This window comes from Carica papaya, chromosome 2 (assembly GCF_054855325.1).
Source record: "Carica papaya isolate Zhongbai chromosome 2, ASM5485532v1, whole genome shotgun sequence".
Taxonomy (NCBI): Eukaryota; Viridiplantae; Streptophyta; class Magnoliopsida; order Brassicales; family Caricaceae; genus Carica; species Carica papaya.
Window position 1 is genome coordinate 17,711,205 of NC_142310.1, and position 23,000 is coordinate 17,734,204.

Sequence of the window (23,000 nt, forward strand, 5' to 3'; positions counted from 1 at the left end):
ATATTTTAAAGTTAAAATGTAAATAAAATATATAAAACAAATACAAAAATATAAGTAAAATTGAGAGTTGAAAACAAAAAAGTTCAATTTCTTTTTTTTTTTAATGTCAAATTGAATTTTTTTAGTGAAATTAGTTTATAATTTTTTAAAAATAAAAATATATTTACCTAAACTAATTTATGATTTAATAAAAAAAGAAAATAAAAAAATAATTTAATTTAGATAAAATCAAACAACCGTGTTTCTTCAGTCGTCTTCCAAGTTGAATTCAAGTCATTGTTTTTTCTCTCTCTAAACTCATTTACTACTTCTAGAGAGAGAAACGGATTGGTCTTCCTTTTGCCGCCCTAGAGAGAGAGAGAGAGAGAGAGAGAAGCTTCCTTTACTTTGCAAAGTCAAAGTACAAACCATTACGCATTACTCTGTAAACTGCCAATCTTCTTTCCTCCTTTGGATTTTCCTCCTCTGGATTTCTATTTCCTTTCAATCCCCAACTTTTCCTCTTCGCATTCGCTTCTATCATCTTCTTCCCCTCGATTTCTCTCTCTGTTCCTCTGTCTCGATCTTTTTTTGCCTGGTTATCTTGTGTTCTCCTGAAAAGCAACCTCTGTCTCGGCGTTCTTTCACATGAGTCCAAATACAGCGTCGTCCAGTGCTGGAGCTGGTGGATCGGCGGATTCTTCGACTGCCAGGAGGAATTCTAAGCGACCCAAGTGTAATCTTCTCTTCCTTCTTTCTGGTTCATGTAGTTTTTGTTCGTATAAGATTTGTCATGATGTTGATATTCAACTCTTTTGATGTAACTGCCGAAATCTAATTAGGAGTACGATTTCTGTATATATATTGAGCATTTTCTGTTTTTCTTGCTTTATGTTCTTTTTTTTTTTGTTCAAGGAACTTGCTTTTTATTGATGCACATGAATTATATCTTACCTTTTATCTAGCTATATGAGCCTGAGTAGGCATGATTAGCAAATATTTGGGATTGTCTCGTTGCAACACCGTATTCTTACTTGCATCGTAATAGTTGATGGACATGGTGGTGTTAGTACAGTATCCCCAAGAATGCATATTGAATATTCTTGATACTTTCTAGCTGGATGAGGTAGAGATACTATTTTCTTGGTATCGTCTGGAATTTCATTGGATGGGTGCACTGTATTAACAGAAATTGAATTCAAATTTTAATATATTTTCAAGCATGGGGAAATTTTTAAATCAAATAAAATCTTGTTATTGAAAAAATCCAGGGGAATGTTGTATTTGTTTATGCACTATATTTTTCTTGATTTTTTTTCTCTGGGGATAGAGAGTATACTATGTTGAAATTCCTTGAAGGGAATTGGTTGTGAACATGATTTGTATTTAGCTCTAAAATTTTGAATGTTCATATTGCTGACTGCTTACAATTGTGGATCTATTCTATTTTTCAATGCCTGTCTCATCAGGTCATCTTCCCTAGGCTAATGATGTCTTCTTTGATTATTCTGGCCTGTATCTTTTTCTGAGATCAAATTGAATCACCAACGTCATAAGCTTGTTACTATTTTTCTGAATTAAGTGATTTCTGCAGTGGTTTAAAGAGAGAGATTTCTTTAATCTAATAGGTAAACAAGCTTAATTAGAAAATGCTGCTGTTTGGCCAGGATTATGGCATTATATAAGCTTTCCTATTAATTAGGGTACTTTTATTTTTCTGTACTATAATGTTTTAAGAAGAAAAGAATCAGTTATATTTTTTTTAATAAATAAATACTAAACATCTAGCTAAGACAAGTTTCGAATACTCTTTTCTGGGGAAGCATCATGGTGATAGTTTTCAGCCTATAATTCATGGTGTCAAAGGCACCTATATTAGTTGGTAGGACCGGTGTTAAAAAACAAAGTGATGGACAAGATACGTTGGCATCCACCTGTAAACAATGTGAAAACCTAGGTCCAGCATGCATTTTCTGATTCTTCTTGTGATTGGAGCATTTATTTATTTAATGTCAATATAGACTAGAGACCTTTCCTTGCCTTGCATCTTACAGGATGTGATTCAGCTGAGTATTCGATCTAAAATTTATTTTCTGTATTCATATGGCGGTCACTTTGCAGATTTGCCATAAAATAATCTACTTGCCTTAAGAGAATTTCTTTTAAAAATTTTTCTCTTTCAGATTCAAGGTTTACGCAGCAGGAACTCCCCGCTTGCAAGCCAATTCTTACACCCCGATGGGTATGGTCTAATGCGTTTACTGCATGATAGAATAATAACTTTTTGAAATTTTCTCCTTGAAATATTATCATTATACATGTGAAAAAAGCATTTAACTTGTTACCTTCTGCGGCAGGTGATTTCAACTTTTCTACTCGTTAGTGTTGTCTTCATTCCCCTTGGAGTTGTCTCGCTTTTGGCTTCTCGGGATGTATGCTTGGTTTCACTCAAATCTACTGATTTTTTTTTTTTTCAGTTTAATATGTAATTGATTATGGATGTGTCATTCTTAAAAGGTTGTTGAAATTGTCCACCGGTATGACGCTGCATGCGTACCCCCGTCCTCTAGAAATGATAAGGCGGGATTTATACAAGGCCCTGAAGATAAGAAATGCAACAGAACGTTAACAGTAAGTTCCATAGTGTTCAAATTTTCACTTTTATTTTTTTTTTCTTATCAAATTTCTCACCATTGCTTTTGGTATTGATTTCTATATTTGTCAAACCTTAGTTAATTGAAATACTAAAAGTAAATTTTCTAAGTTGGATGGAAATATCATTATATTCTACGTGCAAAAGATGATTTTATTTTTTAAATTTTATGTTTATTTTGAAGTTTGTGATTATGGCTAATTTCGTCTAGCCTTATCCATATATCTTGGTTTTTGTCAAATTCTTATTTTCCATCAATTTTTTTTCAAAATATTCTGATCATGCTTTATGATTTTTTTGTTCACTTATCCAGTTTCGAAATTAAACATGCAATGTTAACAACCACAATCTCCCCCTGCTTCCAATTTAACAACCGTGTGCACTATCTCCCTGGTGCATTCACCTGCTTCTAAGGGTTGTTGAGTAACTACTAAGAGTGCATGATGTTGACTCATACATCTTGTATTTGACATATAAGGTTTTCCTAGTATAAGAGACTATTCAAAAAGGTCTGGCTGGCTTTTAATCTGCTCCAATGACCACTGTTTCTACGTATTCCATGACGGAAATAACCCTGAATGTAGTGTAGGCAGCAATCCTTTTGCCTCACTGGAGACATTTTATCAATGTCATAGTCCGGAACTGCATCTCAGATGGACATATCTAAAAATTCTATAATCTGCTGTGACGTTTTGACTATAGTAACGTGCCCCTAATGTTCTTTTTTTCTTCTCTTCATTGTAAGGTCCCTAAGCATATGAAGCAGCCTATCTATGTGTACTACCAGCTTGAAAACTTTTACCAGAATCATCGGAGGTATTTACCTGTCTCTTCATTTCCTCTATGCATCTAAAAAATCTGTGGATGCAAGAAACTATCTGGAGAAATTTTCAGAATGGTGTGATTATTATGCGAGTGATTTTTCTCATGGAAGCTTTCTTGTGACCATGGAGTTTGAAGACCACAAATAAGGCAGTATCTAGGTTATCAACTTTGTTTATACCGTGGACAGATCATTATATTTGGTGCAGGAAACTGCAATCTTTTTCTAGATTTTCTTTTTATGCATCTGAACTCAAAAAAGAAAAAAGGGGTTAATGAGTTATAAGCTTTTAATGACATGAAGATTATATGTTATGGCTTTGTGTATTTGCAAAGGAGAAAACAACAATGTCTTCTCTTCTTGTTAGATAATTGCACCTGTGCTGTATTGTGATAAGTGTTCCCCTTAATTCCCAATAGAATAATTGGCATTGACAACCAGGGGTATTTGAAATGTGCATAAAAATATCTAGTTAGATGGACCTGCATTTTTTTGCCTGGTGTTGCTTGATAATTAGCATGATCTGATTAAGCTTGTATACTTCGAATTCTCATGTTTAATTATTTTTACCATATTTAACTTTCTATCATAATAAATAAAGGTTCCCTGTTTAAAAGATTAAAAACAAAGTAGTGAGTATCTTAATTTGTAATGAACACTTGGCAATAATAATGACTTTGTACAATAGGTATGTAAAAAGCCGAAGTGATGCACAATTGAGAGATCCAAGTAGTGAGAATGATGTAAGCTCTTGTAAGCCTGAGGACAATGCAGAAGGATTACCAATCGTGCCTTGTGGTCTCATTGCTTGGAGTTTATTCAATGACACGTATAATTTTACCCGCAACAACCAACATTTGAATGTGAACAAGAGGGGCATCTCATGGAAGAGTGATAGGGAACACAAGTTTGGAAAAAATGTGTTTCCAAAAAATTTTCAAAACGGAAGTCTTATTGGTGGTGCAAGTCTTATTCCCAATGTATCAGTAAGTCCCATCACTCATTGTCATATATTTATGGGTGCATTTGAGTGGAAAGATTTTTATAATTTTCCTTTCTATTTTTTCATTTCCCATTTTCAGTTCTTCTTTCAGGGAAAAGATGTTCGCATTATTTTAGTTAGTTAATGGAATTGGAAAATAACCATTTTGATAATTTCCAGTAATGGAAGAACATAAGACAATAAAAGATGTTTTGAACATCAACATTTAAAAATTCTGTTTTCCTAATATATGTATATATGTATGTGTGAGTGTGTGTAATCATAAATTAAAATTGTTTCTCTACAGAACATTTTTCAGATGATTCTTTTAGAAAATAGATTTTTTTTCCAACTTAATGTGCTCTATCTTTCTTGTATAATGATAGTTGATATTGCATGCCATGCATCACCTTCAGATAGAATGAAAAAGTTCCATCATCGCTCTAGTTGCATATTGTGGAAGAATGTGCTTTACGCATGTATAGATTAAATTAGGAAAGTCTGAATATAATAGTTAGTCTCCCTAAAATTAGGTTAATTTGATTAGTTGCTTTTTTTGTGGTGTCATATCTCACAGATTATGGAATGGGAATATCCCACAGATTATGGGATGTGAATATTCCACACACTATGGATGTGATTCTATTTCTAAGGGCTAGAGCTTCAGTATATAAACCACTTGTAATTGTAATACAAAATATAATTTTTCCTCTCAAACTACAACATGGTATCAGAGCTTTAGGCTCTTTTTCTGGGAACTGAAACCATAACCTTCATAGCAGAGTTCTGCCTTCATAGCAGGGTTTTTTTTTTTATTCCGTTGTTGAGGAGTTTTTTGAAATTCTACTTCATCACCAAGGTTCCATTGATTCACCGCTGTAATTTGACCTGCCACTCTGTATGGAATTGTACGAAATTGCAAGCTGCCCCCTGTTTCTGCCCTACCACCACTGTTGCCAGGAAGCTTTTGTAAGAGAGTATCTGAATTGTATCAGCCTTCATCGCTGATATTTTAGTTGACTCAAAACCAGCCTTAATTGCCTTAGGACTACTTGGTTCGATTAAGAATGTCGGAGGTGGTAGAAACAAAAGATATGGTACAGTTGGAGGATGCAGAATTGTTAGATCTCAAGCCAGGGAATTGCAGAACATTCAGGCAGCATATAGGCTGAATGGAAAAAACTATCTTAAGTGGTCCCAACTTGTCCGGACTGTGCTGAAAGGGAAAGGAAAAATCAGTCACATTTTAGGGACATGGCCAAAACCGGAAGATCCACGATTTGAAGCTTGGGATGAGGAGGATTCGATGATCATGGCATGACTATGGAACTCCATGACTCCAGAGATTAGCGACACATGTATGTCCTTAGCTACTTCCAAGGATGTATGGGATGCAATTCAAGAAACGTACTCCAAGGCAAAGGATGCTGCCAAAGCCTACGAAGTCAAAGTTAAGACGATTGCTGCAAAACAAGGAGATAGGACTGTCACTGAATATACCAATCAAATGAAGGCTTTATGACAAGAACTTGATCATTATAGGGTAATTAAGACCAAATGTCCTGATGATGCAGCAATTTTGAAGGAGTTTATTGAACAAGATAGAGTTTATGATTTTCTGGTTGGACTCAATTCAGAATTTGATTTAGTTAGAATTTAGATTCTTGGCAAACAGGAAGTTCCAAGTTTCAATGAAGTGCTTGCACTCATCCGAGGAGAAGAAAGTAGAAGAGAATTGATGTTTGAACCAAAGGGAACTGACAGTTCGGCTTTAGTTGCTAGTAATAGCAATAAAATAGCCACAAATTCAGAAAAAATGCCCACGGTCGAGAATGGAAGGACCAGCCAGCCAAAGACTCAAAAGCGTGACCACAAAGACACTCTATTGTGTACCTACTGCAAGAAGGCACGTCATACTTGTGAGTGGTGTTGGAAATTGCATGGAAAACCACCTAACCGCGAGTGGGGACAAAAAAGAGAGCAACCAAGGAACAATGGACGAGCCCAGATTGTAACAGTGCAACCGCATGAAGGGATATCACAAGAGATGGGAAATCTCAGCCAAGAACGAATTGAGAGGGTGAGATCACTTATTGGCAATCTTGAAAAACCATCAGGTACTTGTTCAATGTCGTATTTAGGTAAAATTTCCTTCTCCATTGGATTAAATGTCTTGAATATAGTCTTTACCAACTCTTGGATTATTGACTCAAGAGCTACTGACTATATGATCCATTCCTCAAAAAGTTTTTCCTCATATACCTCGTGTCTAAGTAATAGGAAAATAATCACAGCCGATAGATCATTATCTACTGTGGCAGACATAGGTGATGTCAAGATAAGCCCGTCATTATTGTTAAAAAATGTTCTTCACATTCCTAGGCTAACCACAAATCTTGTTTCCATCCAAAAGCTCACTATAAATCTGCATTGTAAAGTAGTTTTAATCAGAGTTACTGTGTATTTTAGGACAAAGATTTGGAGAGGACGATTGGACATGCTAGAGAACGAGATGGACTCTACTATCTTGAAACATTAAATCATTTACCAAGTCAATCCAACACTACCAAGGGCATAACATCTCATTTTCCTGTCTCACAATCTTTTTCATCTAATAAAGAACAAGTCTGGATTCGTCATCGCAGACTTGGACCTCCATCATTTAGGATTATTAAACTTTTATTTTCTTCTTTATTTAAGGGTGTAGAAGTTGAACATTTTCATTGTGAAGTGTGCGAACTTGCTAAACACAAACATGTATCTTTTACAATTAGTAATAAAAGGAGTTCTATTCATTTTGATCTCATTTACAGTGATATTTGGGGTCCTTCAACTATTTCTAATGTAAATGGAGCTAAATGGTTTGTCGTTCATTGATTATTGTACTCGAGTCATCTGGATTTTTTTACTTAAAAAGAAATTCGATGTTAGTATTGTTCTTCAAAAATTTTGTTCTATGATAAAGACTCAATTTGGGGTCAATATAAAAAGATTTAGGTCAGATAATGCGAAAAACTATTTCAGTCAAGCCCTAACTACATACTTTCAGAAAGCATGAATAGTACATGAGTCCTCTTATGTGGGCACTCCACAACAAAATGTAGTAGTAGAGCGAAAAAATGGTCATCTCCTCGATTTAACAAAATCCTACCTGTTTCAGAAAAATGTACCTAAATCTTTTTGGGAAGAAACGGTTCTTACAGCTGCCCATATCATAAATCGCTTGCCTTCTAGAGTCATAGGATTTAAAAGTCCAATGGATGCCCTTTCCAAATTCTATCCAAACCTACATACCACAAATAGTCTTGTTCCTCGTATATTTGGGTGTGTGGCATTTGTTCATGTTCATAATTAGAACCGGGGAAAATTAGATCCAAGGGCATTAAAATGCGTGTTTGTGGGATATTCTTCAACTCAAAAGGAATATAAGTGCTATCACTCTCCATCAAAAAGGTTCAATGTCTCAGTTGATGTGACATCCCATGAACTAGAATCCTATTTCATTGTTCCTTATCTTCAGGAGGGGATTCAGTAACGGAAGATAAGGATAAGGCAGATTTTTTGCCTCTTGATCTGGCATCGTCACCACTTCCTGTGTTAAGACAGTCTAGTCCCATGGGTGTTTCTACCGAGCTTCCTGAAAATGTTCCTCTCATTGAGCCCACTGACAATACAAATCCGACCATTGATAGTGTGAGATTTGGCAAAGGCAAAGTGTTCTCGAGGAGGAAGAAGGTTGTTCGTGAATTTGTGCAAGTCCAAGACTTCAACCTAAATCTTGAGAATGAGGTAGCAGTTTCTAATCCTTTTTCTCAGTCTGTATATGAGATAAATAATAATGACCAAGACCTCCCTATTGTTATCAGGAAAGGAGTTGGAGAATGTATAAACCGACCTCTATATCCTCTTGCACATTTCCTGTCCTTTAAACATTTTTCACCATCTCATAGAGCCTTCTTTGTCAACTTAAACACCATCTCCATCCCTACGAATGTATCCGAGACTTTAACCGATGAAAAATGGAAGCAAGCCATGAATGTTGAGATGGAGGCATTGGAGAAGAACAAAACTTGGAAGTTAGTGAAGTTACCTGAAGGAAAGAAACCTGTAGGGTGTAAATGGATTTACAAAGTAAAATATAGAGCAGATGGGTCAATAGAAGGATACAAGGCTAGGTTGGTGGTTAAGGGTTATACTCAAATCTATGGGATTGATTATCAAGAGACGTTTGCTCTAGTTGCAAAGATGAACACTGTTAGAGTTTTATTGTCACTAGTAGCTAATGGTGATGGAGATTTGCAACAGTTTGATGTTAATAATGCATTTTTGCATGGAGAACAGGAGGAAGAAATTTATATGGAAGTTCCACCAAGTTATAATAAAGGGTTGACTGCTAGTACAATATGTAGACTAAAAAAGTCCTTGTATGGACTGAAACAATCACCACGAGCATGGTTTGGAAGGTCTGCTAGAGTAATGACAGCTATGGGATATAGGCAGAGTCAAGGGGATCACACTTTGTTCATTAAACACTCATTTGCAGGTAAAGTTACAGCTCTATTGGTGTATATTGATGACATAATTGTGACCGATGATGATGATAGGGAGAGACAACTTCTAAGTCAATGTTTAGCTAAAGAATTTGAGATCAAGACATTAGGAAGATTGAAGTATTTCCTTGGAATTGAAGTGGATCATTCTAAGCGAATGCATTTTTATCTCTCAACAGAAGTATATTACAGATCTACTCAAAGAAACCAGCAAAACAGAATGCAAACCAGTGAGTACTCCAATAGAACCGAATCTCAAGCTTGGGGAGGCAGAAGAAGATGCTATGGTGGATAGAGAGATGTATCAACGGTTGGTGGGGAAGCTCATTTATCTTTCTCACATTCGGCCAGCCAGACATGGCGTATGCAGTGAGTGTGATCAGTCAGTTCATGCACAATCCAAAGGAAGTCCAACTGCAGGTGGCATATAGAGTTTTGCAATATCTCAAAGGGAGACCAGGTAGAAGCATCCTTTTCAAGAGGAATGGAGGGTTAGTCTCTGAGGCATACACAGATGTTGACTATGTTGGGTCAGTCGTTGACAGAAGTTCAACTTTAGGTTATTGCACCTTCTTTGGTGGAAATCTGATGACATGAAGGAGTAAGAAACAGAATGTGGTAGCACGGTCTAGTGCTGAGGCAGAATATCGAGCAATGACTTAGGGAGTGTGTGAACTATTATAGTTGAAGATAGTTCTAGAGGATCTGAAGATTATGTGGGATGGCCCTATGAAACTTCATTGTGATAACTAATCTGCAATCAACATAGCTCACAATTCAGTGTAGCATGATCGAACAAAACACATCGAGATTGACAGACACTTTATTAAAGAAAAGTTGGATAGTGGACTGATTTGTACACCTTATATATCTACACATGGCCAACTTGTTGATATACTCGCCAAGGGGTTAAGTAGTTCAGTGTTTGAGAGTTTTGTATCCAAGCTGGAAATGGTGAATACCTTCATTCACTAGCTTGAGGGGGAGTGTGGAAGAATGTATTTTACACATGTATAGATTAAATTAGGAAAGTCTGAATATAATAGTTAGTCTTCCTAGAATTAGGTTGATTTGATCAGTTCCTTTTTTTGTGGTGTCATATCCCCCAAATTATGGGATGGGAATATCCCACAGATTATGGGATGTGATTCCATTTCTAAAGGCTAGAGTTTCTGTATATAAACTAATTGTAATTGTAATACAAAATATAATTTTTCCTCTCAAACTAGTTGCATGTATATGATTTGCCCAAACAATTTAGCTTTTCAAATATTTCTCTAGTTCAAAGGACTCTGTTTTCTTTTTTTATGTAATTAGCAGATTTTGTTATGATTGTTCATTCTCTCAGCATGTGTTAGGATAGGGATGGTTAGGTTTCTTTTCACTCCTCTTGACCTAAAATGTAATGGAAGAAACAAACGAAAAAAGCTGGATTTCAATATTTTTTTCAATTGAATTTGCTTTCTTCATTGAGACAAATGCTTAACCTGGCCTATTTTTCTTGGGTCACAGTTAAGTGAACAGGAGAACCTTATTGTCTGGATGCGGACAGCTGCACTGCCAACTTTCAGAAAGTTGTATGGGAAGATAGAGGTGGATCTGAATGAGGGTGAAACCATCCAAGTTACATTGCAGAACAATTACAATACTTACAGCTTTAATGGCAAGAAGAAACTTGTGCTTTCAACTACTAGCTGGCTTGGAGGGAAGAATGACTTCCTTGGCATTGCTTATCTTACTGTTGGTGGGATCTGCTTCTTCTTGTCCTTGACCTTCTTCGTTATGTATCTCGTCAAGCCAAGGTAAGCTTCTTAAGAAACCCAAAATAATCTATATGCTGAGCTTTCTAACACTAGGGCTGTCTTAGAAACTTCCTCTTGCAATTGAGTACTGTTTTAAATTCCAAGAAATTCAAGAAGAGACTGAGGTTTCTTTAAGCATAAAAAGAAACCTGAAACGAAAATTTTGAATAATATCAAAAGTATTATAAAATTAAAGTATTACTTGTGAGTGAAATGATAATTAAACCAAACTAGATATACAATGATTAGCAGAAAAATTGGCGTTGCTTAGAAAAATGACGCACTTTGAAAGAGGTACTTACTTTTTTCTATTTTGAGATGAGATACTTAATTTTTTATGCTCAAAATTGCATACAAGCACCTTATGAGCAATTTGCTTATGGATTAGTAAACAAATATAGCTAAGTATGATGGTTATAAATTGCTTTTAAGCAAAGTGGAAGATTCTCTTAACGGTACCCTTTGGTATCTCTTATTTACCAGGATTAAATACCACGAAAGTGTTCAGTGCTAGCCAAATAGCACAAAAGTTTTCAGTTTTATCTTTGAAGCTAGAAGGAGATTAGAATAGAACAAAATAACGAATCATTACAAATTTTTCCTTATTTTGCTGGGATTTATTTGCTTCAAATTCTCTTTAAAACTCCGGATTTTAAAATGCCAAAGTTGTCCCCACATAATTTTTAATTTCTAAATTGTCCTTTACCTTATATTAAAGCGACATTTGAATGCTTTTTTATTTTTTATTTTTTATATACTTTTATTCTTTTCCAGGTTTTATGTATACTCGTAATGTATGTGGTGTATAAACTGTATGACAATGTAGAAACTCACATGCTTGATATAAGTCTTCTTCACAGTATTTTATTACTGTACTATATTTGATAAATCTGCTTAGTATTTATAGTTATGGATTAAAATAGTTTCTCATTTAAATTTATAGAAACTAGAAACACAAGAGGAACACAACAAATAATTGTTGCTAGACAAAAACCAAGTTATTTTTTGGTATATATATTGTTAATTGATTTAGTTAAAAATATTACTGTTATCAGTCTTTTGGCGTCAAACGCTCCAATATGAGCCAAGGGTCTATTTGGAACTTGGAAGGATTGAAAAAAAGTGGAAAAAGAATCAAGGGATTCTCCATTCCTTCCTTTACATATCATATCCTCTTTGCCAGAAGACGATATAGGATTTGATCCCCTCTTTGTGGCGACATATATAAAAAAGATCTGGCAACTAATCTCAGAATCTTTTTGGTTTCAGGCGACTTGGAGATCCTTCTTACTTGTCATGGAACAGAAATCCTGGAGGCCGCTAACAAGCTTATGCATTGAGTATCTCACAGATTAGTTGTCTTGAAATGCTCTTATTTCACCCCCCTCCATTGTTAATATGAAATTGGTTGTTGCATGCTCCAAAGTGTAGTGTTTGTTTGAAATATGTATTTTTGGTGAACTTGACATCAGGAAATTTGATTTATAATTTAACAAATAGTTGCACCCAAACAGTTTTCATCTAGTAGCTGCATTCTGTAAAATGTTAATGACAAGGATGTCTATAACACTCTGAGAAGAATATTGGAGAGGTATGCTCCTTCTGGGTATGATGGGTCAACAGGATGATCACAAGCTGCTCCTGTTTGTCGCAGGATTGTGACTTTCCGACCAGCCATTGCTGCAGCACTCTGGAAAATAGACATTCAGAGGGTTACTTTTAAAGATGCTTAAAAAGACTATGATCTACTCCGGAGTGTTCATAGATTATCTGAAAAAAATCCTTATTTTGAACGGTGAAGTGTTCACTTTTAAGAGGGGGAAGCAATTAACGGTTATATAAGTTTTACAAATATCACTCAATATATATAACATTCACTAAAGAGGGAAAATAATTTCACTAAAAAAAAGAGTTAAAGCGAACAACACCACTAAACAAGGGCTAAGTTGCAAATATAGCTAGATAGGTACTAACCACTAAACACAGATTTTGGCTATCAAATTGATATTTAGTAAATATCAAGAAATTACTTGGGGCAGCAAAAAAGAAAATCAAAGAAATAACTTACCTGGAGATTACCCAAGAACATCCCACTCTGTGTCATAGCTCCTGAACAAGAGCAAGTCATGAGGAGACCTCCTCTTTTCACCAATTGCATAGCTAATGAGTTTAAATTCCTGTACATGCCTGATGCATTTTTCAGAACCTGGAAATAGACAAGCCAAATTAGTCGCAGTAAGACCACAAAAAAGTTCAAGGGGAAGCAGCCATCCACACATGAAATAGTTTCAATCCAAAACATGCAAATGTCAAACCAAACAGCTACAATGTTCTAGATGCACAAAAATATGTTTTCTCGTATATGTATAACATGGATTACGGAATGAAACTCAGAGAGCATAATTAAATCACGAAATAAGTACAAAATGTATAAACTTTGCTCTTTTATTCCTCTAGCTGCCATTTAAAAAATCCTTCTCCCTACCAAAGAGGGAAAATGAATTGTGGATATTAGCATTGTCTTTGATACTTCAGATTATCCAGTGAAAATTATCACCTTACTGCAAAGAGTTATGAATTGTAAAATATGGTGAAGCATATGTATGATCAGATAATAATTGACATCGGGTGATATCAAGCTTGGCATATCTATCATTCTTATCAGAGTGCTGACTAATTTATGACAGAGAAAAGACAATAAAACTGGGAAAAGGATGAAACAAATTATCATCCTTATCATAAGATTTCGAGGCCAGAGAGTAACAAAGGCGAGATAACATGCTCTGTTTTTTGAGGACCAAGGGGCCATATCCCAAGAGGTGAAGTAAATGATGCAATAGCTGATTTCATCAGGCAATGTTACTTAAATTTAGATGAAATGAATCTCTAAGCAGGTAAGTACTGAATGGCTGAATATCAATCAATGACATTTAAAATCTATTCTCCATTCTCCTTTTCCTGACAGAGAAAGATTTGAGTAACAAGTTATGTGATCTCCATCCTACTTCTGGAGAACAGTGAGATGAAGAACTTCACAGAAAACATCCAAAATCACATGACATTTAACCATGCTATGTTTGGGGGATGCGACGTATGTAAAGTTGCCTTCCCTCCCGCAAAATTTTTACCTTTTTCCTTGGTGCTAACTTTGGAGGATCCAAAATTATAATATCCCAAATCTCATTGCTTGAAAGAGCACTCTTCATAAACTCAATTGCGTCCTCTCTCATAAATGATATTTTTTTCTGATCCATATTGTTAAGAACAATATTTTCTCTGGCAAGCTCCAAAGCAGCCAATGATGAATCAACACCTACAGGATATGTGGATGATTTAAATGGATTAGTATGAAACATCTGTCTAATTTTTGCACAATAAACTTCATAATACTTCATAATGAGAGTGAGGGGAATTGAATGAACACCCTCTTGGGGCCTTTTTTTAATGGAATTTTCTTCATTGAAAAGAAAGAAAAGTAACATTAAGATTAAATGTAACTTTAACTGAAGCCTTCTTCATTTTTAATGCAAAACCAGCTTTCTAATACTACAAGTTATAAATTCAAGAGCAAGTTTTACTTAAAATGTTCATAAACTTTCTACACAAGCTAAAACATTAATATCGAATTTCGGACAGTTAAATTAGAAGTAGTAAACTCTGCTTTAAAATATACCTAATAAAAAATAGACCTCAATGCTTTGAGAAGATCCATATACACCATTCAATAATTCATGTTAAAGAAAAACGTGTATAAATATGGACCAGGAAGTGCCTTTCTTCAATAAATAATTCTTTTGTAGAAGAAAAATATCCCAAACTACATATTGTTATGCTGTTCAGACAAAAAACTTTTGAAACCACGTGAACATTTAGTTGTGCTTCGCCAAGAATTTCCATTAACTCCACAAATAAAATGGAGAAATTAATCCTTTCTTTTTTTTTTTGGGTGAGGGAGGCAATTGAGAAAACAATTAGTTATTTCAATTTCTATCCAAGGCATGCTTTTAATTGAAGAAGACAACAATAATATATCTGAATTAGATACTTCCAGGCTTACGTAAAGAGAAATAAGGCTTCAAAGAATATAGCATCAGATAGATAAACTATGGGCTTTTGGTAAACAAAGGGAAAAAAAAGAAAAAGAACAGTTCGACTATACCAATGACATTCATAGCACCTCCTCGAACTGCATTTAGAGCAAAACCACCACTATAGCAGCAAACATCAAGAACTCTCTGACCATTTGAAATTGTTGATATAAAATGACGGTTTTCACGCTGGTCAGCATAAAATCCTGTCTTCTGACCATCTAATGAGATTGCATAAGAAATCCCATTTTCCATAACCTGGTATGCAGATGTTACATGATGGAATAAGACAATCTTACCAGATGTTTCAAGAAGCCATTTTTCAAGAGCTGTACATAGATCAACTTAAGCCAAACAAATTTAGTCGCAGAAGCTGTCAAGGACCTAAAAGGTATGAAGATAACATCCTTTGCTAAGGTGTATAAAAGAAAGAGAAAAAGCTACAGTCAATAATTAGTAAAGTTTGATTAGGAAGATAATTGTCTTTCTAATTTTCTGTCAATTATTCTTATGGCAGTGTATAGTGTAAATGTATTAGGGTGTGACTGCTAAAAGTATAAAAATAAGATAAGAAGAGGTCACTCCTAAATTCCGAGAAACCAGAATAACTACTCTTCCTTCTATTCTAACAAACTTTGTTATTGTTTCTCTGGACACATTATGTATAAAAATTATCAAAATATAGTATTTTCTTATTCAAGAGATCATTGGATTTTCTATTGAGGATCCCACAAATTAGAGTAAAAAACATCCCAAATTTCCTACTGATTTCCATGTAAACATCCCATTACTAGATCCATCAATGGAGACTCTACCAGAAGCACTTTTTCGTTTAGGTCCAATAAATTCTATTTATTTTCATTCATAAATCTGGAACGATTTTTTTGTAAGAAGAATCTTGATATAAGAAGACATTAGACAACTGAAAGATCAAAATATACAATATTATAAATGATATGCAATTGGAATATCAAATTCTCTATTCTCTTTATCGAGTGAAATCACACCTAAACTTCTAGGATAAATTTCACTGGTCGTTAGTCGGGTTACTGACAATTAGGCAATATTAGCAACGCATCAAGGATAAATTACTTTTTCTGAAGCTCTGAAGTAAGAGGAACAAGAAAGGACTTTTGAGGGCTAATAACAGATTAAGGGTAAGAACATATTTATCACTTTACCTCCCCACAAGTTGTGTGGGTAACGTACAGAGACAGCAATGGAGAAAACAATATCAATGGTGGATGGCTTGAGATATACAATAAGTTTCGCGTAATCAATACCAGGCTGTTGGCAAAACCCTTTAGAAAGCTATCAACCTTCAAAATGCTTCAGATAACAATCATCCTTCTGTTTAACCTCGTATACCCGACAACATCCAACCATATTAGCTCCAGGTGGTGGTGGAACAAGCTGCCAAGTGTTATTGGCAAGAAGGGCATCAAACTCGCTTGCCATGGGTTGCCTCCATTTTGAGAGGATTTAACGAAAGGTTGCAAACATGATCTACGCTCAAATGGCAAATCACAGGAGGGGGCAATTGGGATTGATAAAATTGTCCTTGACTTTTGGCTTAAAATGATCTATGGGGCTTCTAGCGAGCATGGGATGAGGATTAATTATAGGAGGAGAAAGAAGGAAAAGTGACCATAGAGGCTGATGGAAGTTGAGTGGTAAGTTTTGTACTCTGGCAAAAGTAGGTGATGATAGGTTTTGGTTGAGATGGAGGTGTAAAAGGTATAAAGAACTAGAATTAGAGGACACAACTTGCAGTGCTGGACTTTTTTAGTAGATAAATAGAAATGGCAGATAGCCTTGACAATTGAAGATGTCATGGAAGTAAAAGGTGAATCAAGGATAGTAGCCAGTGGTGAAGGAAAGAGAGCAAGCAAGTCCTTAGATAAAACAGATGTTTACAGAAAACCAAATATCGAGAAACAATAACCTTTTGAGTAGCAACAATAGAATAATGATAGCTTTTATGATTGTCCGAGTATTCAATAAGGTATATTTAGTAGATATATAACTCAATTCCTCAGTAGTATGATAGGATAAAGTTGGGTAACAAATACAATCAAACAGTTGCAGATAATCATAAGTAGGTTTCTTGTTGTAGAAAAGCTCGAATGGAATCAAATTCTAAATTGAGGAGGGAGTCCTGTAAATGACATGGACAGCAGTCCTGTGAGCTTCTATCCAAAAAATTGGATCGCATAGAAGCTTGAAGAAGTAGCGAGCGGACTGTATTGATGATGGTTCAATGCATATGTTCAACCAAACCATTTCGTCATTGAGTAAAAGGAAAAAGAAATCTCATATGCGCGTCATTGTTGGGAACAAAAGTCTCAAACTTAAATGTTGACAAATTCATTACTGCCATTACATTGAAATTGCTTAATTTCGCAACCAAAATGAGTGAACAAAAAACTAAAAAGAATTGACAAAGATGTCATAAAACTGAGATTTACTTTGCATAGGAAAGACCTATAAAAAGTGAGAACATTCATTGAGAAAGAGAACAACATAGTATTGATAACCAGAGAAGGGAAGAGAGGGAATGTTTAAACATCAGAACATCTAACGGAAAACAATTCATCAACATGAATTGAGGACAAGGAAAAAGAAAGCCTAGTGCTTTTTCATATCAATCAAGATTCACAATTAAAGGAATTAATTTTAGACATTAGAGGAGGGTTAACAAGACTCTCTTTGTCATTCTAGATAGTATAAAAGATCTATAATGTCCTATACCAAAGTTCAAGAGATGGTCAGACAGCAACGCGAGTTGGACAAATGAAAGAGGGAGCAACCAAAGCTGTAGGTGAAAAAGAGTATAAATCACCTTGTCAATTGCATATGGGAATTGGGGTCAGCGTCCTGAGGTCCTTGACACAAAAACGAAAAGAACCAAACACAATTTGAACAAGAGTTATCTTTCATAAAACTATTTACCGAGATGAGATTAGCAAAAAGAGAGGGCACCACAAAAACATTGTTAATGCTAAATGTTTTATCAAAACAATTTAGAAAAGAAGAACCAATATGAGAAACGCGGTCGATAGAACTATCTCCAAATGTCACTTGAGATTTATTTGTGGGAAAGATTGAAAAATACCTAGTCTGGCAATTATATGAGTATCACCCTAGTATCAAGAAGCCAAGATGTCTCATGGAGATCTGTGAGTTGAAGGGCAACAAACAAAAATTGAATAGAATCAATTCTCTTCAGCTTAAAGACATGGATACCTGCCTGAACAGTGGAGAACATCTTCTGGAAGTGTGATTTTGTAGCCCAAACAAAAATTGAACTTAAGGGCATTGGAGCGGCAGGTTAAGGACTGTGCTTTAAAGAAGATACTAAGAATTCCAGAAGTTGAGTTCAACCATGGTCATGCAATTGACCATAGCTCCTTGAATTTGAGGAAGACAACAAATGTCCTAGTTGAGAGAAGTGATTAATGAAGGTTTGAGACAGTTGAGAGGCAGTCACACAACAAAAGCAGAGGAACTGGTGGCTGAAGAGGGAGCCTTTTGACGTTCCACGCATCAGACTTCCTAGAGGTACAAACCAATTCGAAGTTTGACAACAACAATGATATCTGAGAACTCAGACCAATAACAACATTCTCGTAGTCAAGGGGAAGGCCTCCAAGACTTGAAGCAGCAGATCATCCTCAGAAAGATCATGCCGATCGAGACAGGATCAAATTTCTTCAATCTATGGAGGTAATCATTAATGAAGAGGTCAGATATGGAAGTACTGTAGAATTGCGACTTGAGTTGAAGGGTCAAGCATGAGCATTTTTCTGGAACAATTTGTTCGATGCCAACGCAGACTTCTCAAGTAGTGAGAGAAATGTTGGGTTTGAAATGACTTCTTAAGATACCAAAAAAGACAGTGGCCTAAATCCAATAGAGAATGAGAGAGTCGAACTATTTCCAAAGGACATCGTCTAGGTTTGGGACCTACTTTGTGGTAATCCATGACTAACTTTGCACAACAGGAACCAAGCCCATCAATAACACTGTGGGTTGAAAGACTAGATGAGAAAGAGATCTCTAGAATAGGTAATCATGAAATTAAGTTGCTCATAAACATAATTCTTGATGTTTGAAACTCCAAGAAATGGAATGTGAAAATTGAAGGAAGAAGAAGAGGATGAATCAGCTAAAGAGAAGAGGAAGAAAGACTCATCATTGTAATAAGAAAGGAAGAAAAGATTTAGTTCTTTTCATGGATAGTCGGCTATTATACCAAAAACGGGTGAGGAAAAATATTGTTGGGAGATTCTTATTGATTATGCTAGTGTGTTATTTATAGCTTACAAAAGATTAAGTTGTAGAAACCTAGTTATAAGAAAATAAAAGATTACTTTATACATAGACTATATAACAATTTAATAGCAAATTGTATGAAAGAGTATATTTATCCCTTTAGGAATAAGATGTAATCAAGCAGAAAATTGTCGTCAAAAGTGTGAGTTTCCTTTTTTAAGTTGTCAAACCTTTGTGATAGAGCATTAGCAAGCAAATAGCTGTTATTTCTATGCTTGCAACTTTGTGTTTGGGTCATAAAGAATAATATTAATGCTGATAAAGGAATAAATTTTTAAGAGAGAATTAGAAGATGGTAAGGTAATGGGAGGTGAAACAGCAACTTCAAGCAATTTCATTAATGTGGAGAGAAGGACTTGCATAAGAAAAGTGATAATATCTGCAACCATTAAATCTTTCGAGGACTCTGATACCTTTGTTCTCTCTGGACAAGTTGATGGAAGCATTTCTTTAAAATTAGACACATCAATTCCTTCTTCTTTCAAAATGTCAAATGAAGGTCTCCATTTTACATGATTAATGTCATTAATTTTTCTAATGCAAGCCTCTACTTCTGGTCTATACTTCTCAACCCAAGCAGCGGAAGATGCTATTACTGCTATATCTCCAAAGACATCAACAATTAGTCCTGACAATCTGCAGCAAGGAATGATTTGACATAAATAAACTTTCTTATCCAGATTCACCTCAAAGGATGTGATCATAAACAACTATTCTGAAAGAAAATTACAGTATAAATCTAGCAAATGCACATTTTCTTCCTTCTTACACCCTCCCCTATATATTTCCTTTTTGAAAACGAAAAAGTAACAAATATTTTACGACATATGAATAGTATGATAAACTAGATGCAGGAACCAAATGACAGTATACATACTGCAAATATTACCAGCACAATCAATCAAGATATTGTAATTTACCTAGAAATTATAAGCAACAATCTCAAAGTTGGCTTGTCCAGGATTCCTATTTACATTACAAATTTTAAATTAGCTCTTGTTGTGCATCCAACTCAAACTAAGGTTGGGATTGCTGAGCATAAAATCTGCTCGTATTTTGTAATCAAGTAACTTTGTTAAAGAGGAAAAAAATAAGAAGTAATGTGGAATTTCCACAAGGAGAAAGCCTGGAGTTTGGTCTCTTTGAGACTTGTACGAACATATAAACAAATAACACGTGACGTACATCACATGATCAAATCAACTACTCACTACATATAGATAAAGAATATGGTGAACATGTCATGGGCTCAAGTGGTGGTCGGCAAAAGTCAAAGATCTTAGACTAGAAGCTCATGTACAAGAATCAAAAGGAACAAAGAGAGTAGTTTCCCAATAATTAGATGAAAATAATGATAATGTGAACACAAGACTCAGTGTCCAAATGACTTACCTGTCTCCTTCACTATTTACAAGCCGATAAGCATTTGTATATGCTGAGGGAAGTCCCAGACTCTTGCGCAGTTCTCTAGCTGCATCAATTCTTTTTTCAATAAGTTTCTGTATGTTCAAAGCACAAGAAGGATCTCTGCAAAATGAACTGACAATGAGCTCAGTAGCCTTATGAAAGAGAGACAAGAGAGGTATGAAGCACTTTTTAGAATCTAGAACATACTTCAGCGCTTCCTCTTCTAACTGCATCAGCCGAACAGAGAACATAGAAACAGAATTATACAAGCCCCACCCAATTGGTTTCTCTGTTCCATCAGCCACCAGCACGACATCTCCAGTCTTAGGTGGTGGCCTACTAATTATTCTGTCAACTGCTCCACTGTACACCATTGGGCTTCCATCCTTAAAGAGTTGTGTTTTACCCTTTTTCAATACAACCTTGGCAATACCTACCAACCAAACCAATCACAAGAAGGTATAAAAGTTAGGGATGAGTTTTGGGTACTAATTTGCTTAAGCTATTTGAAGTATTATTTAAGGATAAATGGGAATTTATAGCCAATTTTATTTTAGGTGCTTAGAATTTCCAGTAGGAACACAATTTCTTCATCTCTTCCAAAAGCAATTAAGGAAGCAACTGAAAAAGATTATAGACAGTGTCACAACCTAATACATAATGGCAGTTCTTTCAGTAGCTTGCAATATCAGCTGCAGTTCCAAACAAACTCTCAGCTAAATGTGATGGATAAGTGAAGTTCAACATTGATAAGCACATTAAATAGCAAAGAGAATGTTTACACTTGAAATATGCTTTTGTTATTGTTCCCATTGATTGATATAGCCACTCAAGCAATTTTCAATTTTCAAATTCTAATTGAAAATCATCATGGCTTCAATTCTACTTCACAATATACCTTATGAAGATAAATTCACAGGCCAATCATCTTTAAAGCAGGTACCATAACAAGGCAACTTTTCAAGTAGAGTTGTCTTTGGAACAAATAAATTCTACAAAAATTATAAGTGATTTGTAATCTTAACTTGTATGCTTAACAGTTGTTGCAAACATGAAAATTCAATTCCAAATAAATTCTAAGTAGGATCAACAAAATACATTTTAAATTCACAGTGAAAAATAACTATATACTTCAAATTTAAATGAAACTACTAAAATACCACAATACTAGAAGTACGCTAAAAATACATTAAATTTCATCAAATACTTTATCCAAATAATTTCCTTGGAACTGAAATGAATTGCATTGTTCATTTATTCCAAACATGATATGACATCCGGTTTCAATCCAATGTATTCCATTAGCATTCGGATAAAAATTATATGTCATTAGAGAGTAAATTCAACAATATATCGAGGATTCATGTATTCTCTCTCAAATTGAATCCAATAAACTATCAAAACAACACCTCTCAGGTCACTAGGAAAACTACTTAACACATTTCGCATTATCGGACCGCAAAATTTCGGACAAAAAGTACACTTAAATTGTATGCTTAAAAAGGAAAAAAGCATCGGTTGCACACGTCTATATGGGCAAAGACAGAAAGGACACGTGAAACATGATAGTATGAAGACAGCCCAATGTTCAAACGACCTGATATGTATAGATATGAGGGAGAGAAACAAAAACCTTTATGGTGAGAGGAAGCAATTTCTTGGAGGGTGGTAGCAGAAAGAGAAACAGACTTTACGAGGCGAAGTGGAAGTTGCTGCATCATTATCTTCATATTAGACGTAAATGCAAGCACATACCTCAACAGCACGCATTTGCTCTTCCTTGCTCGAAAGAGAGAAGAGACGCGCGAGCGATTCTCGTGGACGAAAAGTTGCAGACCCTGTAGGATTGAACTGGGAGCTGAGAGACTTGGACAGCTCGTTTATATGTCGGGTCGGGTCGGATTGCTCCGTTAACCCATCGCCCGGCCCATTGGATCTATTATTTACCTGGGTAAATTTTATTTTTTTAAAAAAATTATATATTTAGATCTAAGTTTATATTTTGTCTCATTCCTCTTTTTGTTTTTTCTCTGGTTTTCGGTTTTTATGTAATAACAATATAGTAGGTGCATTGTGGGGGTAGAGAAGTCGGATTTCTCAATGAATGTTCATGCAGAAGAGATAAGAAAACTTACTTGGTTATCTAGCAAGATGAAAAGCATTATACGAAATGATTCATACACGATGGAAATGTAAAGTTTGGAAGAAGGAACAAATATGGTCCAAAAAAACATATTTCTCTTCCAATTTGGAAATTAATGGATCTTATGTAAGAAAATAATGTAGCACCCGGAAAGGAGGAGGAAAAAAAAAAAAAAAAAAAAAAAAAAAAAAAAAAAAAAAAAAAAGGGGGGGGGGCCACGTCAGCAGCCACGTCAGCA

General features: G+C 35.2%; 2 protein-coding genes across 3 annotated transcripts; one reads left to right on the plus strand and one right to left on the minus strand.

The window, feature by feature from the left end:
• Positions 1-259: 259 nt before the first annotated feature.
• Positions 260-12,300, plus strand: LOC110817289 (ALA-interacting subunit 3-like). The gene is made up of 8 exons (XM_022045751.2): positions 260-715; positions 2,163-2,221; positions 2,337-2,411; positions 2,497-2,610; positions 3,378-3,448; positions 4,144-4,441; positions 10,500-10,789; positions 12,059-12,300. Exons 1-8 carry the CDS (start codon positions 628-630, stop codon positions 12,111-12,113), a joined length of 1,050 nt encoding a protein of 349 aa, XP_021901443.1. The 5' UTR covers positions 260-627; the 3' UTR covers positions 12,114-12,300.
• LOC110817288 (S-adenosyl-L-methionine-dependent methyltransferases superfamily protein) lies at positions 12,258-22,480 on the minus strand. Of its 2 annotated transcripts, XM_088213479.1 has the most exons (9): positions 22,253-22,475; positions 21,270-21,311; positions 20,827-21,052; positions 20,605-20,751; positions 19,626-19,848; positions 14,949-15,135; positions 13,918-14,102; positions 12,858-12,995; positions 12,258-12,479 (listed from the first exon to the last, which is right to left on the minus strand). In XM_088213479.1, the coding sequence occupies exons 3-9, from the start codon at positions 20,991-20,993 to the stop codon at positions 12,351-12,353; spliced, it is 1,176 nt and encodes a 391-aa protein (XP_088069605.1). In that variant the 5' UTR covers positions 20,994-21,052; positions 21,270-21,311; positions 22,253-22,475; the 3' UTR covers positions 12,258-12,350. The 2 variants fall into 2 exon arrangements, with proteins under 2 accessions (XP_088069605.1, XP_021901441.2); XM_022045749.2 differs by lacking the exon at positions 21,270-21,311 and having other exon boundaries at positions 20,605-20,739; positions 22,253-22,480.
• Between the last annotated feature and the right edge of the window lie 520 nt (positions 22,481-23,000).

Excerpts from the sequence above, each read along its gene's own strand:
- LOC110817289 (XM_022045751.2), top strand. The coding sequence starts at position 628 with ATGAGTCCAAATACAGCGTCGTCCAGTGCTGGAGCTGGTGGATCGGCG. Across the intron at positions 2,611-3,377 it reads AATGCAACAGAACGTTAACA|GTCCCTAAGCATATGAAGCA; the intron begins GTAAGTTCCATA and ends CTTCATTGTAAG. Across the intron at positions 3,449-4,143 it reads TTTTACCAGAATCATCGGAG|GTATGTAAAAAGCCGAAGTG; the intron begins GTATTTACCTGT and ends TTTGTACAATAG.
- LOC110817288 (XM_022045749.2), bottom strand. The coding sequence starts at position 22,349 with ATGAAGATAATGATGCAGCAACTTCCACTTCGCCTCGTAAAGTCTGTT. Across the intron at positions 21,053-22,252 it reads TGCTTCCTCTCACCATAAAG|GTATTGCCAAGGTTGTATTG; the intron begins GTTTTTGTTTCT and ends TTTGGTTGGTAG. Across the intron at positions 12,996-13,917 it reads AGTTAGCACCAAGGAAAAAG|GTTCTGAAAAATGCATCAGG; the intron begins GTAAAAATTTTG and ends GTCTATTTCCAG.